We start from the raw sequence: 18,062 nt of genomic DNA on the forward strand, positions 1-18,062 counted from the left end.
GAGTTGGCTTGTCATTTACTGCATGGGGTTTTGTGACAGCTCTGACAAAGAAATCCCATTCTTAAATGGGATGCAAGCGGTGCAGACAGTACGTTTTATTTTTTTATGTGTGCTGCTTTTCTTGGTGGTGTCTGAGCACCTCCTGGAAACATGAAGTGTGAAACTGCTTGTTGGGAGGCAGTCTAGCAGGTTAATTTGGACGTGGGTATGAATGAGTTTACAGGTAAATACAGGAAGGATTTGACGGCTCTGCTGGAGAAGGGGGGTTTGACAACTGTCTCCCACAGAGTGTTTAGGAGCTGGCATTGCCCTGAGGCTCTCTCTTCCACGCCTCACTCCCAGGGCCATCTCTGAAGCTTTACAAGGCAGAGGCCCCTCTGGAGGGCCTTGGCTTGGGATTGCTCCAGGCCACAGTTAAAAGGCTGGAGGACACATTTGGGCTAAAGAAAATGGAGAGCGCAGGATGGAGTGAAAACAATCTTGTCAGCCCCAAACCCAAATGCAAATATCAGCTCCATTCTTTATGGAGGCTTTGTGACAAGGTAGCTCTTTTCATAGATAGATATCTTGGTGATTTGGATTAAAAGTCAACTTGAAATACATTTGTAAAGATGTGAAGAAAAGCCTAGCCTGCTTTTTGTTGTTGTGTTGTGAGGAAAAACCGCTGGTGAAATTTTTCTTGCCCTTGTTCTGTGGTTTGTATTTTTTTTCCTACCATCTTTTTGTTGTTTTCAGGCACTGAGTTGCAGCTCAGTTTTCCTCTGACTGTCCTGTGATCCTACTGCTTGCATGTTTGCAGCTCCTCGCTGTTCTCTGTCTTCACAACTGGCGCAGTTGTTCTCGAAGGCAGCTGCCTTCTTCCTGCAGCGTACAATGAAATGAAAGCCTATGTTAATCCATAGCTACCTGAGTTTTCTCTCTAATGCTACTAATGGTGGTCTTCGCAACTTAGAGTGGATTGTGTTCTTGCTGTGAAGAATAATTGTCTTCTCAGGCTCCTGAATATCTCTGGAAGGGTTTTATTTGGCTCTGACATAATTTTGAGTTGCAAACAGTAGCTGGAAATTAAATTTTAGTAGTGGTGCCTGAATTTATCTGGAAGGGGTTTATTTGCCTCTAACGTAATTGTGAGTTCCAAAGAATAGTTGGAAATTAAATTTCAGTGGTGGTCTCTAAGAGCTGCTCAGACAGTTTGAGGAGAGCTTTGAAAATTAATTAGGTTTTAACTGAGTGAAGTGTTGCATGATAGTCTTTATTTTCCTATAGGACACTTAAGACTTGCCCTCAGCTCCCTGATACGGGGATAGTACCTGCCAGCCTGCCAGGTTCCATAGCACATGGTGGGAAGGCACTGGCTGAATCCAGTCTAGAGCACTGATTGCAGAGTGGTGGAGGCTGGAAGGCATCTCTGGAGGGGTTCTAGTCCAACACCACCCCTGTTCAAGCAGGGCCACTTAGAACAGGTTGCCCAGGACCATGTCCAGGTAGCTTTTGAATATCTTCAAGGATGGAGACTCCACAGCATCTCTGGGCAACCTGTACCAGTGCCCAGCCATGCCCACAGTAACAAGGTGTTCAGAGGGAACCTCGTCTGTTTCAGTGTGTGCCCATTGCCTCTGGTCCTGTCACTGGGCACCACTGAAGAGAGCCTGGTGCCATCCCCTATGCACCCTCCCTTCAGAGATTTATATACAATGATGAGATCACTCCTATAGTTGCCGACTTGATGTGTTTATAGAGATTCTTGCTCTCTGTACTCTCCAGCTGCCCTGCAAGCAGGTTTGGGGTTTAGACATAGATGTTCAGAAAAGGAAAAGGGGAATGATGTTCTTATGGGTGATGTATGCATTCCTGAAAACTTCATGCGTCCATTTAAGAGATACTCTTGTTGGAGAGGATTTATAAGCAATTCATTTTAAAATTATTTATGTTTTTCTTCAGTTGCTATCTACAGACTTATCTAGGATTCTATCCCTTTAACAGTGTTTTAGCTATTTCACACAAGGAATAAGCAATCTTCTCAGCTAATTTCTTACTTTTGATTTTTTTCTGGTAACTCGTAGGACTTGTGTGGTTACAAAACAGTGTAATCTCTTGATACTGGCCTAATCACAAGAGAGTATGGTTAATGTAAAGTCAGTAGGAGAACTCAAGCAAATGACAATGTTGCTGTTGTAGCTAGCACAGGTGGGTGCAGGACAGTCAGGATGGGAAGCCAGTGCTTTGCCAGATAGGCTCTTGGTTTTTTGGCAAGTAAAATTCAGTTTTAATGGTGCAGCATTATGTTGTATACCAGCGTTCTTTTAGTGTGTTTGATAAAAATGTCGTCTTGGTAAGTGGAGACCTTAACCACTACACTAAATCCTTTTGGAGATGTGAGGAGGTGCTTTGAGTGCATTTATGTTACAAGAGTTACCGCTAAAAAATACTGAGGAGCTGTGGTTTTGCAGGCTTCCTGATGATGGCTGTAGAGTGCTCCTTCATTTGGTAAGGAAAAAAAATTTTCATCAGCATTTTTATCAGGGGCTCATTAGGGATGAGCACAGCAGCAAGAAGATGATGAGCTGTCATCTATTGTTCCAGCTTACAAATTAAGCCATTCTCCTACCAATAAGCGCAAGCCTTATCCAAACATCCCTGCAGGCAGACTTGCACAACATTCCACCCTCCTTATCACGGCACTTCTGCCTCTTGTCTGAGACGTCTGGAGATTAACCAACCCTTCTGGTGGATGGCGGGTTAAGAAAAATGCCTCATTCAGAAAACTTGTAGAGCTAATTAAAAGTAAGCTGTATCTTGCTGACTGACACCAAAGCTATATAGTATTTAGAAAATCTGAAAGGCAAGGTGAAATTAGTAGGGGAAAATTGCTTCTTTGGTACCTGAATGTACATCCAGTGTCTGAAGTGGCAATTACTTTATGATACATGATCACAGTTATGTTGGAGTCTGAAAGTTAATGGGCTTCTGCTATCTGAAGAAACACTTTAAATGAGATACTCATTGTTGCACTGGGCTGATAAGGGCTGCTACAAACCCTGCCTACAGTACTGATCTGAATGACTCTTGCTGTAACACCTCTTAGTCACGCTCTCCCTGCTTGTGTCCGGAGGGTGAAGCTGTACATAGGCTGAGTCACGTTTTAGAACTGCAATAGATTTCCCATGTTCTGTTTCCTCTGTTTGACAGAGAAACTGAGGGATGGCTGATCTTTAACAAAACTTTTTCTCCTGGTATCTGCTCTGTGCAGATGCTTCATGTGAACATGCTTTGGTGCACATGGAAGGTTAAGCAATGGGTCTGGCTGGGAGGTTTTCCGTGCTTGTCCCTGCAGTCTACACTCCAGCAGTATCAAAGAGGCCTCATCTACAAAAGCTGTGTGGCAGCATGGCTCACAGGAGGGTACATGGAGATGGGTGAGGGACGTGGCCCTCTTAGCCTGCTGTATTTTGTGGAGAACAGTGTTTTGATGTCCTTCTTTGCCAGGCAGTTTATCTTCCATCTGGTTGACCATTCTCCTCAATGCACAGAGTTTGTCATGGTCTTCTGCCATGATAGATGGCACCAGCAGATCTTTGTGCCTCTGTATTTAGATAACCACTGAGAATGTGGATGGGAAGGAGGCAAGATGCATGTCTTGTTCTTGTCCTGTGTCTGCACACCACACAAGCTCTGACCTTACAGTGACTGGCTGGGTGCAGGACCGGGAAAGTGAGAAACTCGGAGTGGAGGCTGCTGCAAATCAGAGCTGGTCATAGTAGATCATAACAGAACATACAGGTGAAGGATGTAAAGAATTTTGGTGTTGTGGTCCCTGCAGTCTCCACTCCTGAAATATGTCCCAGTTGTATGGTGTCCTTAGCTTTCAAGGCCTTATGTTCAATGACCATAATAATTGTAAGGGTAAAGAAAACATGGAATGTGTGTGCAAGAGCAAATATGGTCTTTGTGTGCCTGTGCTGGGCATTTTATGGACTCTAGGTTAAATAAAAACAGAGTTTAGCCAATCCTGTATTCTCAATATGTATTTATTGTTTAAAAATTAAGCCTATGACCTCCTTCCCTCTTTTGACCAGAGAGAACAAAGTGGGTGGAAATTAGTGGACTGCAATCAATATCTAAACTTTCACAGCTGAGAAACACCTTGTAGGAAGTAGTCCTGCACCTGACCCTGTTTCAGAAACTTGGAGTGAAAGTTCAGACCTACTGACTAGTGTTGAAGAGCTAAGGAGTGTGTTTCTCCAGAGGGGGCAGCCATCAGCCCTGGATCTTGTTTACTTCTTGCTGGGCTGTTTTCTCACATCTCAAAAGTGTTGATAGTGCTCCAGTTGTGTGCCTGTGTTTAATACATAGAGGTATTTTATTTTTCCCCTCTGTTATTCTGCCAAGGAGACTCTAACAAATCCTTCTGTTATGCAGGATTTGGCTAACCATTGTACCCAAAATACCGCATGGGTATATGTATTCTTGTGATTTTGGCGATTTAGTATCAGTGTCATAGATGAGGAACTGCGGCTGTGAGAAATCAAGTTACACATTTAAGTCAGGTAGGAATGTTGCCAGGGCTGGAAACTAAGCCCCAGTGTACTAAACTCTGCTTCCACACCCTCATTACAAAGGCAGCACTTTTTCTGTGCTCAAAATTAACAGGACTGAGTAAGCAATTGCACCTTGGATCTCTATGCTGACCCCCAGGATAACTGCTGTAAACCTTGTCTCTGATATGTTGCTGGATCTCTGTGTCCTGGCACCACAGGATGCGAAAGGCAAGAAAGGCTTTTAAAATTGCTGAGCTGGCCTTTATGTAGCCCATGCTGCTCATGTGGCGTCTGTGTTGTGGGTAGTCCTTGACTTGGCTCTGTTTTCTGTGTAGAAGGCTTCCTGCAGAGCTGACTAAGGTGTCACTGCTGAGCTGTATCACCTTGTCTGACCACGTCTTTGGTGTGACTCTTGTCAACTCTCACTGCTGTCATGTTTGGGATTGGGCTGAACAATGTCAATCACAAGCAGGTAAGACATGGGTAGAATGCAATGCTCTTGGGAAGGTAAATAGCAACGCGGGTGGCGTGCAGGCTGAGCAGCAAGCTTACTGGTGCTGAACACCATTACAAAACCTTGTTGGTGAAAGGTTTGTTCTTCCCTGTCCCTATGCGTGGAGGTTCAGCTCCCCACAGTGAGGAGGGTTCCCATTCCCCCTGCGCCCTCCCACAGCCGCAGAAATGGGGCTGGGATGGGGCTGCTGGGGCTGGTCTGGCAATGGTCACCACGGGCAGGCCACACCACCTTGCACAGGGAGGAGGGCTAGGGGTTCATCATCTATGGAAATAAAGAAATCAAGCAAGCAGACCTGTATTTATTTACTGCTGTTGAACAAGCTACTGGTTGGAAGCAGCCTGTTTAACTATTCCAGTACTAAGCATTTTCTGTTTATGTAAGCCATGTGAACACTTCATCGTATTTAGGCTTAATGGGGGGAAAAACTGCGTCTTGCAGGAAGCTGATGGGCTGTCTTCTGGAGGAACCTTATTCAAAGGTAGCTAGTCACTCTGATGTATTCTAAAATCCCGAAAAATGCCTTAAAAACCAAAACCAAACAGAATCAAACAAATAAAACCACCAGAGGGAATGAGTCTTCTTTCAAAAGAGATCTCTTAGTAGGATTAAATAATAACAAATAAAAAATTTCCTCTAGTTGCTGAGAGAAATGGTCACTGATTGACCATGGTGTTAGTCCCTGAGCAAGCCGCCCCCCAAAAGCCAGGCTGTGAGCACTTACTGCCCATAAGGCTATGGGGCTGGCTATTTGCTGTCTAATCCTTTTGCTTCAGGAAACTGGCATCTTATTTTCTGTCTTCCTGTAAGTCTCCTGAAGTGGTGCTATATCCACAGTGAACAGTTTGATTAATCAGACTCATGGACCATCCAGTGTGGATCTGGGTGTATTTGAAGGGGTGGGACTGGTGGAGGGCTTTGGAACAGGGCACTGAGACCACGTGGTTGTCACCAAGGGATGATGTCAAATGGGGTTATAAATCTACAGAGGCTCTTCACTTTAATGCCCATCTGCTGAATAACTTTTCTTTGAGCTCTGCAGGACAGGTCTGACCCCATCTAACACTAAAAATATGATTACATGCGAAAGAAACCTCGTTTGTCAGTGTATCACACTAGAGATGGATTGATGCCGGTTGCTTTTGTTCTACTTAAAAGAGCCTCTGTACACAACTGTACATCTGGGAAGCTGGAGCATCATTTTGATAGGTACACATGACATTTTGTCTTTGCAAGAATGATACACCATAAATGAAACCTGAGCAGGAACCTCTCTTTATTTCTCCATGTTGTTCCAGGTACCTGCTAATACCTCTCGTAATTGCTAATGGTTCTCCAGGTTGAAAATGGCTACAGAGCCTACTAGAAGCTGTAAGAGGAAAGGGAATCTAGACTGGAAGGCAAGATCTGAATCTTTCCAACTCTGCAGCAACTCTGATCCAAATCTCAACTTCCTGGCCCCAGCCCAAGTATTAGGCTGTTCCTTTCTGCATCGAGTACCTTTCTGTTCTGGGCAGCCTTACAATAGTATAACTTTTCACAAAAAAAACCCAAAACAAAACAACAACAAAACAAACCAAAACAAACCCCACCAAACACAAACACCTACCAAACAACTTCATTGGCTGCAGTTAGCCAATATCTGTATCCTTAAACTGAAAGGGTGTACCTTCCATTTGAGGGGTGGCCTGTGATGATAGAGTGTTATTTCTGTACCACCTTGCACTACTATCAGCTTCAAAGTTTTTTTTTTAGCAAAATTTTATTGGCTTGATGTGTAGGAAAAATAGGGTCAACATACTAGCAAATAATTCCTGTATCAATACAACCCATCTCTCCACAGGAAGGTTTTGTGAGTGAAGCTCCGGTGGTTTCTCTCCAGGATGTACAGCTGTGTTTCCCCTACAAGCCATCAAGAGTGAAACATCCATCTAAAATCTTTAAATTATTATTCTGAAACAAAACTGTTCCAGAGAAAGCAGGTGAGCCTGATCTGTATCCCTGGAAGGCAGGGCCACCTCAGGTTGCTCTGTGTGTATTGGATCCAACCAAGTAATGGCTTTTTGCCTCTGCCGCTGTCCTTGAGAGGCAATTCCACAACCCGCTTGCTGTGATGGTTACACATCTTCTCATTTATTCATGGCCAATTTAGGCCCATTTGTTTTATTGCATGCATCGACCTTTACCAATGCATTAAGAGGGTAAAGAATGCTTGAAACTAGACAGCGGTCAATTTTTCCCCTTTGCTCTCATTTAAACAAGTTAAGTCCTTTTAGTCTCCTCTCATACTATGAGTAGCTATACCTGTGATCATCTCTCAAGTACATTTGTGCATCTCTTCAGGGCCAGGAAATCTGTTCTGCCAGAATGGTACAGAAGGGATCAGGTGTGGGTCTGGTACAAGGACTTGTGTCTGCCCTCGGTTCTGGTGCAGACAGTGGTACGTTCTTTTTGCCATGGTGTCACACAATTGTCCTGCTAAGGTCTCATGTACTTGAGTCTCTTCTCTGCTCTTATGAAATGATGAAGTCCCAGATTAAATACACATTTATTATCTCTGTATACATGTCTATGTGCTTTTTGGGCTGTTAGGTTTCATCAAGATCTTGCAGCAAAAACCAAATCTGCTTGTTTGCTTGTGCTTCCCGAAGGATTTCTGTCTCCTGGAACTTGGAGAACGCACTTCTGTAGGACCCTACTTACCCTGGAGTAACCTTTTTCTCTTGGCTGCATTTTATGACAGAGTTCTTTTGATCCTGAAGATCTTGGCCAGTTGAAGAAAGCTTTGTATCTGACAGAACGTTGAAGAACTTTAAGCTGGCCATTATGCCGTTAACTTCTGGTTTAGACAGACAAGTTGCTTGGACCTGTTGTGCTGCTCTCCTGTTCTTTCCTTCAGACAGGCCCCTGATTTATTTAGATTAGTACACACATCAAATAAACATTAACATAACCACTGTTATTACAAGTTAATTTGCCAAGACACCAGCAGTTAGGAAATTCACCCTGCTTCTGTTTATTGCCCTCATATTGCTGGCTCCTGCCCATGTTTAACTCTTGGTCACTTGACAAAAGCAAGTTGCTCTTCTCCTTTCCTGGCGCTGCCCACTCTGAACAATTTGCTGTGACTATCCAGGCCCTTGCTTGTCCTAGAGATCTCCAGAGGAGACAGTATCTCAGTTTTTGATGCTGGCAGCTAGAGGCTAGTTTCTCTCTTGGTCTGTGAAAGATGAAAATAAGTAAAGAAGCAAAGGATGAAAATCTGCTTTTCCTCACTTGCAAGTCACTGCTATAGGATATTGCATTGCTGGCTCAGTACAATGGCAGGGACTCTGGATCACCCTTACTTCCCCATGTTCCGTGACTTTTCACTGCACATTTGTAAATTAAGGTGATGCTGTTGGGCCCAGAATCTTTTTTACCCTTTATGCAAAGTATTTTCAGGGAAGCTTTTCCCTCTCCTGGTTATGAGTAATATTTTATTCTCAGTGCAGTGTGTGGAATGGTCACTACAGTATTAATACTTCTCTTCTTCAATGCAGTGTTTTATTCAAGAGTTGGGGCTCAGGTGAGATAGATGCAGTATCTGCTGCTCTCCCCTGTTCTCCACTGTCTCCCATAATGTCACTCTGAGATGGGCTTTGATGTTTCTCAGGACACGTCTTGTCTGGGACCAAAAGGCTGGTCACGGACAGGGTGACAGAAAGTAACATAGCACTGAGTTTGCTGACTCTCATCTAATGGCCAGTACTGACACTTCTCAGGGACCTGCATCTATAATTTCTCTAATACCACATGCAGCCTGTGAGCTTGAGGCAGACTGTCTGCTTTTCTTCTGTTTAAGATGCTTTGCAAGTGCCTGTGACCGCATAAAGCTCGGTGAGCCTGTGTCTGCTGCTGTGATCCAGCCTACGGTATGTCCTGGGTTTCTAATCTCTGGGAAGGAGAAAGGACCATGTGTCCGCAGTGTGTCACTTCTGAACATCTGCCTTGGAAGGGCAGTTATAGCATCAAAATCGATTCGCATAGGATGGAACAAGTTAAAACAGGAGCAGAAGCCTCACAGCCCGTATGCGTCTGTATTGTATACAATACCCCAAAATTCCAGATGCTTTACCAGGCACAATACAGGCAGTTCTTCCCCAAATCCTAATCCCGGAGGGAAGGCAGGATGCAGGAAGGAACAATATGATGCTAATATACTGTCCTCTGGGCATAACAAAAGTCAGGTTCTTTTGGAAGACTGTGTTTGTATCTCTTCAGTGAGGGAGGGTTTCAAGAGAGGAACAATGGCTTGGAGAACCAGAATAAAAAGCTTCTTGTGGGAGTACTAAACAGGAGATGAATGGAGACTCACCTGAGCCATGTGACATATTCCTATATCTCTGTGCTGTGGCCAAGAGGGAGCTGGTACCCAAGAGGCAGGGCAGAGGCTGTGCTTGTCACATCTCCAAGATGCAGCAAGGCACAGAGACAGGCAGAATTTCATGCTCTAACAGTGATCAGCAATGGCCCTTTAAGGCTGAGAATGGCGTGCAGCATGGACACTGCCCAGTCCAAACCCAGTAGCCACGTGAACTGGACCTGGGTGGGCAGTGCCAGTCTGGCACAGCAAAAGCCTCCTGGTGGCAGAGGGTATCTGATGGAACTTGCTGGCTCCTACCCACTCTGCTTCCCTTTTCCTCAGGACAAATGAGAAGAACCTGTCTCCAAGCATAAGATTTTGGGAGTATGTGTCAGAGATGCCTGACACTAAAACGTCCGTCTCGCCCTGATTTCTGCCCAGGGTTCTGCAATGTCGAGTGACATAACCTTCCAAGCTGGCTCCGGTGCAGCGGTATTTTGGCTTATGTTATTGCTGGGAGCTTTCTCTCTGGTGAGCTCTTTCTGCTTCCCTGCGTTCCTGATCTCTGGCTCTCTTCGCTCTTTTTTTTTCTTCTTTGCCTGGGATGCATTCTGTCTGTAATGCATCAGGAAGTAATACGCAATGAGGAAACTCTCATCATCTGTGCATCAGGGAGAGAATTATTGACTGAGTGCTGAGCAGTCAAGTTATTGATTCAAACCGTAGCCCAGTCTCTCCGTCTGCCGCTTGGAGTGGCTGGTTACGTCCTTCTGGTTCATTGCATTTAATCGGATTCCCTGAGCTGCCACGCAGAGGGAGAGAGTTAGAACCAGATCCTGCTATAATGTTTGCTTCAAAATCCAGCTCCGTTTCCCCTTCTCCATCCATGGAGCAGGCAGATTCAGATGCTCTGGACATCAGCACCAAGGTGCAGCTCTACGGCGTGCTCTGGAAGAGACCTTTTGGGAGGCAGTCGGCCAAATGGTCCAGGAGGTAAGCCGCGGTCACTGGGGGATGCTCCGGTGAAATACAGAGCCTAAGGGTGCTGGGGTGAGTTAGAGCCTGAGTGCTTAGCTCTTCAAGTGCGGGGAACGAAACTTCGGGCATACCTTCCCTGCTGTTCTGAGTCTGCTTTATACACATGGCACCCCAGTGTGACGTCTTCTTCATCCACCCAGATCCTGTGCCACAGGCCCTTCCAGGTGGGAATAGGGACTGGCTGCCTTCTCTGGATAATCACCCTGCAATTGTTTCATGAAAGGGGAAGAGTCAGCTCATGTATTTTGCTCCTAAACAGCTTGACTTTGTTTAATAGCGCTTGTTAAGGCTCTTTGAGTTCTTTGGGTATGAGATGTCTAGTCTGAAATGTGTGTATGTGGTCTGCAGGGGTTTGTGGACGAGCATCAGTACTGGGAACAGCAAATGCAGACTCCCTTCCCTGGCAGGAGGGTGGCTCTGAATTCTCTCCTGTGTGGTGCCAGGGAGCTGTAAGCTGCTGTGTGTTGTGTATCCACAGCCAGGAAGTTTGGAGTCAGATAACATTTGCTATAACCTTTTACCAAGGATGAAAGTATGTTCTATAATACTGAAGTGATGGGTCAGTTTGAGGTTTAAAGTTGATGCAGTTTCTTTATGTGAATTGCTGAATCTCATAGGAGGATTTTTTGCTGTTTGTCAAACGATAAGACGTGACTGTTTATGGATGGGAACTCGCACGGCACAGCTCTTTCTCGTTGCTCACTGGAGATACATGATCCAATGGATTAAGCCTTCCAGCATTCCTGGATGGCAGGTTCATGTCACTGCTGATAGACATCATTGGCAAATGACTCAGTCAAAAGATTAGCAGCTGAGAAACTCGCATTTTCACCCTACTGCAGGATTTGTTGTTGTGATCTATGAAAGACAGATAGTAGTACTTACCTGGTGTTCATAGTTTGATATCTGCAGGTGGAAAAGTCTGCCAGAAAAACAACATAATGTTGTTTTCTTTGCCCCCTTCACCTTTCCACTGGGAAAAGGCACAAATGAGTCATCAACAAAAGGCAGCACAGGAAGCCTGGTTAACTCTGGAGCTGAGAGGCAGTTTTGTAGCCTTTATAGCACAGTGTCTCAAGGATTTTTGGAAGGATAAATTAACTTGCACACCTCTGGTACCTACATTTTGTGGGTACCTTTTTGCTGCAGTCTGCAGTGAAGTCACAACACATGCAATCCGTTCCTAAAGCCAGTTTTCCCAGTTCTGCCCTGCGTAACCACAGTGCTGTCCAGTCTAAATCTGTGAAGACAGCGCAGTCTGAAAAAATAGTTAAATGTTGCTTGGAAAGCAGTTTTCTGTTTGTAGCCATCTTTGACACGTGTGCGTGTTTTATTCTGAACTTCCCCCCTCTCCCCCTGAAAACAATGGCCTTTTTTTCACCCCGGAGAGACTTTGTGCTGATGCTCCCTATTCAGCTCCCAAACATTGATATTTAAATGAATTATGTCTGGAAACTGATGTGACTGTTATAGAAAAGAAGTGCACAGAATGACGGAGGGGAATATAATTTGCCATGGAGTAAACATTCTTAAAAGGCTTTCCTCCTAATCAAAATTTCTTGCAGGCAAATGGCCCATCTCTGCGCTCTCTGTCATTATTTATTTAGTGCTGTTCTATTCCTAGAAGTCACTGCCAGCGAGTGGTAAATATATTAGTGATAGCAGGCGGGCAGAGGTGGGGGAGGTGACAGTGGGGCAGGGTGATGCGGAAGGTTAGCTGCAAGCACGGCGGCTGAGGGTCCTGGGGGACCAGAGACGTGTCAGTGGGAGACAAACACAGGGAATCAGTAGGGTTTGGAAGGAAGGGGTTTATGGAGTAAGAAGACTGGAACAGGAAGAATTGTAAGTTTTTTTAAATTGGAGAAGAGATTTGGTTTAAGTAAAAAAAAAGTTTCATATTATACATCAGTCATTTTGGGGGGATAAGGAGCAATTCATGCATTCTCCCACCTATCCCCCATGCCCAGAAAAAGGAGATTATTTTATGAAAAGGAGATGTTTCCCACTCTGATTAAATAAAGAGAAAAAATTGACTATTGCTAGATACGTTTGAGGATCTGATCTCTGAGCAATGTAGATTTTGTTCTGAAATCTTGGATCACTCCTTTTTATCTATTTGGTATTTACAGGTAGTACCTTTGCCGTGAAGTAATTTTGCACCGGACTACTCCTTGTACTACTCCTTGTACTGCTCCTTGTCCCAAGGAAAGTCTTTCCAAGCTTCAGGAGATAAGCCAGCCTGTAAGGGGAGGACTGATCACATCAGGCCATCAGCCATGTGAATGGGTCTGTGTAGCTGTTCAGAGATGCATGATACTTTCTGGCTTGATCCCATTCATTCAGATGTAGCAAAAGTGCTGCTGGAGACACTGAGAAGGAAAACAAATGTTTAAGGTGAGGGTGGAGGCTGACTGGATCAAGGAAAAAAAGTCCAGGCGTGGTGTCCAGAGCTTTGGTGATTGACACCCCAGGTCTGGGGATTTTGCAACAGTAGAGGTTATGCAGGAAGGGGTAGCAGAGCCCTGGTTTAGGGCTGGCATCTGGTGGCACCTGTGAGGACAGCAATACTTGATATGTAGCAGTTGTCTGGAGCACTTTTAGCCCTTTCCCTTGCCCACAGAATGGTCTATTCTGCAGTCTTAGCAACTGTATGCTGCCTCAGGTACTGATCAAGAGTGGGCTGGGTGCTCCTTGCATGGGACCAAAATGCCTGAGATTTATTTTGAAATGCCATTAGCAGCATCCTAGCTTATGTCTCTGTCTCTCCAGGAGAAGAAGTTTTATTCTTTGGCTAATGCGAATTTTCTTTCCTTGTGAAGTAATATCCTTCCAGGAGACATGCAACCATTTTCTGATTTTACTGGCACTTTTGGTGAGCACAGTTTAAGCTTGGGTCACTGCTGAAGTGACTTTGGCAAGTCATACTCTCTGTCCTTGACTTCCGGTCTTCCTCTTACCCGAAGCTGCACCTTATTCTTCCTTCCAATTAACAGCAAGCAGTTTAGCCTCTTCTCTACTACAAAAGTTGTTCTGGTAACAGCATCAGCCTGGCATGGGGTCTGGAATGAAACGCACAAGGTACGTACCTGCTCTGGATGTGGCGTGAATGGGGCTCTGCAACTTTGCAGGTAGGAGGTGACAAATCCTTCTCTGCTGTGAATAATCCCAGCCCCACACAGAAATGCCAGGCTCTGAGCTGATTGTCAGTCTTCAGGTGTGAGACCCCAGGCTAAGGAGGACAGTTCCAGGAGGGCATTTGCTCAGTGGCCAGCCAGAGTCAGAAAGCAAGGTGGAACATGAAGAACTGAAAAGAACAGACTAAAAAACCACAAAATATGCTTGTGCTTCCAAGTAAATCCATCAGAGGTGCCAGGTTGCTGCTGGAAGAAGGGAAGCGCACAGCACAGTGAAGAGAGACTTTCTCTTCTCTTGGACCAGTTCTGGCTGAAGCACTGCAAAACGTGCACGTAACCTTGTTTTCCAGCAGAGTGGCTGCCAGCGGTCACTGAATGCGGTCACAGGACAGATGGAAAGGGTAATTGTTTAAGGCTGTTCTCTGCTTTAAAAAAGACTAGAAAATAGGCAGCATGGTTCCTGCTGCTGAGCAGCATGTGCGTGCCAGTGTGCAGCACAGGGGCAGCCGGCACTGCCGAGGCAGTGGGGCTGAGTCGAACCAACCGTGTGCTTTGTGCTTCCCTCATGTTCCTTTGTACACTTCCCACTTGGCTGATTGCTGTCAGGAAGCATCCGCCTCTTCCCGCTCCCTGCCTGGCTGGGTGCTGCTGCAGCTGCCAGGCAGCGGGGCAGGAAAAGTGAGGGACAGGTATTGTGGTCTCTGAGCTGATGTGCTGATAAAGATCTTTTGCTCATGGTTTTCCGGAGCTGTCCCCAGGGAGAGAGAACTGGGCTGATCTAGTAACTGGGATTTGCTTCCTGTGCTCCTGGACTGGTGCCCAGAAAACCTTCCTTGGAAGAAAGGATCAGTGAGGCTGCTGAAGTTTTATGAAGTAAATACTTAACGTGGGCCATTGCCACTTCAAAAACTTTTGCAAAGATCAGCTGATTAATCTCATTAGCCCTCTACATCACAAAGAAAGCATTATATCCCCAGAGACCAGGTATTTCTACTTGTCCAGTATGGAGCTGTTGTGTCTGATCCTTGCAGATGACATGTCTGGATTTTCATCCAAGTCACTCTCTTACTGCTCCTCCTCTATTCCAGTTTAATTACACTGAACTTTCAGTGGTTTCATAGTGCAGGATCTAACGACAGGGTGGGTGACCCAAAGGAGCAAACCATGTGTGAATGCCTCTTGTATTCCTTGTGCTGCACAAGGTGAGTGTGGATGATTGTACCGGTTCTTCTTACCTCTCATGCTTGTTGCTGCTCTCCAGGCTTTTTGAATGCTGCTCTGTTTCTAATTTTTGTTTTTGTTTCTTGTTTTTATTCAAAGTCTTCCCATGTCTTCCCCACACTCCTTTTACTTCTGCTGGCGTATCTGGGTATAATTCAAATACGTGTTCAGTATCTTCAGCCCCTCAGTCCCAGCCCTAACTGGGTGTCTCTGTCCGTTCTCCTCTGGGCTTTTGCCCTTTCTCACCTGGTTCCTGCTTCGATCCTTACATTGCTCTTGAGTTGTGCAACTCTTTCTTTTTTTCTTTCTTACTTCATCCCTCTTTCTATCATGCTGCATCACTTCTCCTTGTTTTGTTGTGTGGAGACTTTGTCCTGAAAGTCAAAGTGGTGATCTTGTTTTCTTAGATGTTGCATTCTAGTAGAGGATAGATGAGGCAATATGATCTGAGCATAAATACATTATGTACACCAGCTAAGCAGTTTTTCAATGTTTTTCCCTCATTTTTACCTGTGGGGGGTTGATACTTACTATTCTTGTAATAGGAGTTTAAAACTCCTATTTTTTTATATTTTCATTCCAAATCCCCAGAGATTCTCTCCACATCTGTGAGCTCAGGTATCTAAAAATTCATCAATCTGCTAAAGACACATCATTTCTCAGTCATCTGTGCTGTGCTCTGTTCTTGGTTTGTGGTGTGTGGGGTTTTTGGTTGCTTGGTTGGTTTTGGGTTTTTTGTTTGTTTGGGGTTTTGGGGCGGGGTGGGGTGGTGTGGGGTGGCGTGTCTTTCCTCCACTGCAGCATAATCTATATATACTATGGGCATTATCAGTAGCACTGAACAGACAAAAAGTGTGTAATAAACTAAAACCTGGATTTAACTGTGGGTTGACATTTAGGTTAAAAATCTCACTTGGTTAAAGATCAGTATTTTTACGTGTCTTGCAAATGTTTCTCAAGGATGTTCATACTGAAAAGACTGTTGAAAAGGTTGGACAGACTTTCTCCATTTCATATGGTGTGTTGTTTTTTATTAATTAGTTACATATTTGTGCCCACAGTATCCAGTTCACTCTGTCCCACTGGATCAAGCACAGCCCACTAACCAGGCAGAATCTGTTTGTTCTTTAAATATGTTATTTCTGTATTTACTGTGCAGATGGGGTAACATATCCCTCTAAAAAAATCAAGTCCTCCTTGAACTAGACATTAGAGATACAAAGTGAAGTCATAAGAAAAGTTTGTCATAGAGCTAATTATGGAGTGGAAGGAAAAATGAAGCAGGAAGACAAAAGGCTGCTGCTCACAGAAATTATGTCGGCAGGAGGAACCAGGAACAAGCCCTGTCTGCTCTGTGAAGGTCTCTCTGATACCTGCCTTGGCCAGAGTCAGCTCTGAGCTTGTGTGGGTTGTGGCTGCCTTTGCCATTAATGCAAATATATCAGAAAATACCAATCCTTGTTTCACACAGACCTTGAGGCCTTGATGAATCCTCTCTATTGGGAGTGTGTCCCACAGAGATGTTCCTAATGCATCTGCTAAATGGGCCAGTGGCCAAAGCTGCGTGAGCGGTTCAGCCCCCCATCTTCTCTGGGACGCTCCTTCCCATCCCTGTCTGCCACCACATGGAAACCCTTTTGGTCCCTGATCTGGGACTCTGGCAAGAGATTTTGAGGATGGCAGTTCCCATCACAGGGAAAGCAAGTTGGGTCCATCTCTCTGTGCACCTTAGGCACCTCTTCCACAGGTGGGGTCATGCCTTGCTTTCCCAGTTGAGGGGACATTAGCTGTGACAGCTCCAGGAGATGCACTGGAACACAAGGCTGGCTGGGAGGGAAACGCATCCCCCGGGTGGAAGGTGAGTCGTAATTGTTCCTGCTCAAACAACTTGCTGGACAGGCCATACTATGAATGAGCACCTTTTCAGTCCTCTACCAACTAAATGAGCTCAATGAAGAAGAGAGAATTTTTTTTTCCCTCTTTTTTTCTCCTGACTCCCACTCTCCCCTCAGTCATGCTGTTCTGCTTACAGAGATTTTGCCAGGCTGTGGTCAGGAGCAAGAGCTGAGGTTAGGCAGTCAACTGTGATGTTCCTGGAGTATCAAGTGAGAAGACAGTGTCCTGCTGAGGCAGCGAGCTGGCTGCTTCTCCCCACCTCTGATGCCAACATGAGCAGGTATAGATGAGTGGACAAGGAGAAGAAAAAAATTGTGGCACAGGAATTGCTGCTGATCTTTGTATGTTCTGAATATTTCTGGATAGAAATATGTAGATTTTCAATGACTGTCCCTTTTAAACATTTTGGAGGAGGTGCACAGTAGGTCCAGAGTTCTAGTTTGCTTCAGGATTTCAGAAGTTTTAGCTCTCTCGTGTTGTGACTTTCCCTCTGCGAGTCTATGGTGATGTTCCTGTGGCATGTGACAATTTCATCTGTGTTGCCAGAGCCACAGCAGAAGAGCAAGAAACAGGAACTGGTAGACGTGCTAAAGCTTTCCCCTGAGTCAGTCTGCACTTGGTAATTCTCTGCCAGCTTCCACTTCTTTCTTTAGCTTTAGAAACTAAACTGGTACTAAATTGATGTTCTAGTCTGTGCTGGAGGCAGTGCTCAGCTCCATCTGATGGGGCCTCTTTTGCAGGAGAGGACTGGGGTGGGATGGGCTTGTGGAGGTGTTAGAATTGCTCTTGTGGATCAGAGCTCAGCCCACAGCCCATTGTTAACACTGGCTTTGGAGAACGGTGCGGGAATTCTTGGGGTGCACAGCTGGAACGCGCTGCCCGGAGAAGTCTCTTCCTGACCCCTCAGAGCGGAGGCTTTTTGCCCAGAAGCAGGAGGATTTCCTTGGGATGTTCTCATGATCCACAGAAATGCCTTATCCTTTCCAAATTCCTCGTGAGTTCTTGTCCTCAGAACCACATGAAAGTGATTTACACAGCAGTGTTTTGTGCAGTGCAAAAAGCACATTCTTTATTCATTTTCAGCTTATTGCCTTTCAAATCCCTCTTTTCTCGTATCAGAAAATACATTACAGAACAGTGCAAAACATTGTCATTAACTCTTTTGAAACCTCCCTACTAAACTCATCCCTGCTTTTTCAGCTTCTCTTCAGCATTTTTGAGTGCTGCAGAGATTCAGACTGATTTTAAGCTAAGTTGGACATATCTCCCCTGTACCACTGCCTGCAGGGTAAATTCAAACTCAGTTTTCAAAAAGGGACTCTTACAGCGGTATTTTGAACATCCAAATAAGCTACAAAGTGGTACTCCTTTAATCA

General features: G+C 45.1%; 1 protein-coding gene across 4 annotated transcripts in view; it reads left to right on the forward strand.

The window, feature by feature from the left end:
* Window positions 1-228: 228 nt before the first annotated feature.
* PLEKHD1 (pleckstrin homology and coiled-coil domain containing D1) overlaps window positions 229-18,062 on the forward strand; it is a 39,492-nt gene continuing 21,658 nt past the window's right edge. For 3 of the 4 annotated variants that reach the window (XR_002413232.2, XM_005502258.3, XM_021287299.2), the window contains exon 1: window positions 229-10,390. Coding sequence is in view for 3 of the 4 variants with exons in the window: in XM_005502258.3 (XP_005502315.1) it covers window positions 10,242-10,390 (149 nt within the window). In the remaining variant the exon portion in view is untranslated. Of the gene's footprint in view, window positions 10,391-14,083; window positions 14,772-18,062 lie in introns of those variants that run through there. The other variant, XM_065064402.1, reaches the window with a different exon arrangement.

The sequence above is a fragment of the Columba livia genome, chromosome 5, assembly GCF_036013475.1.
Source record: "Columba livia isolate bColLiv1 breed racing homer chromosome 5, bColLiv1.pat.W.v2, whole genome shotgun sequence".
Classification (NCBI taxonomy): domain Eukaryota; kingdom Metazoa; phylum Chordata; class Aves; order Columbiformes; family Columbidae; genus Columba; species Columba livia.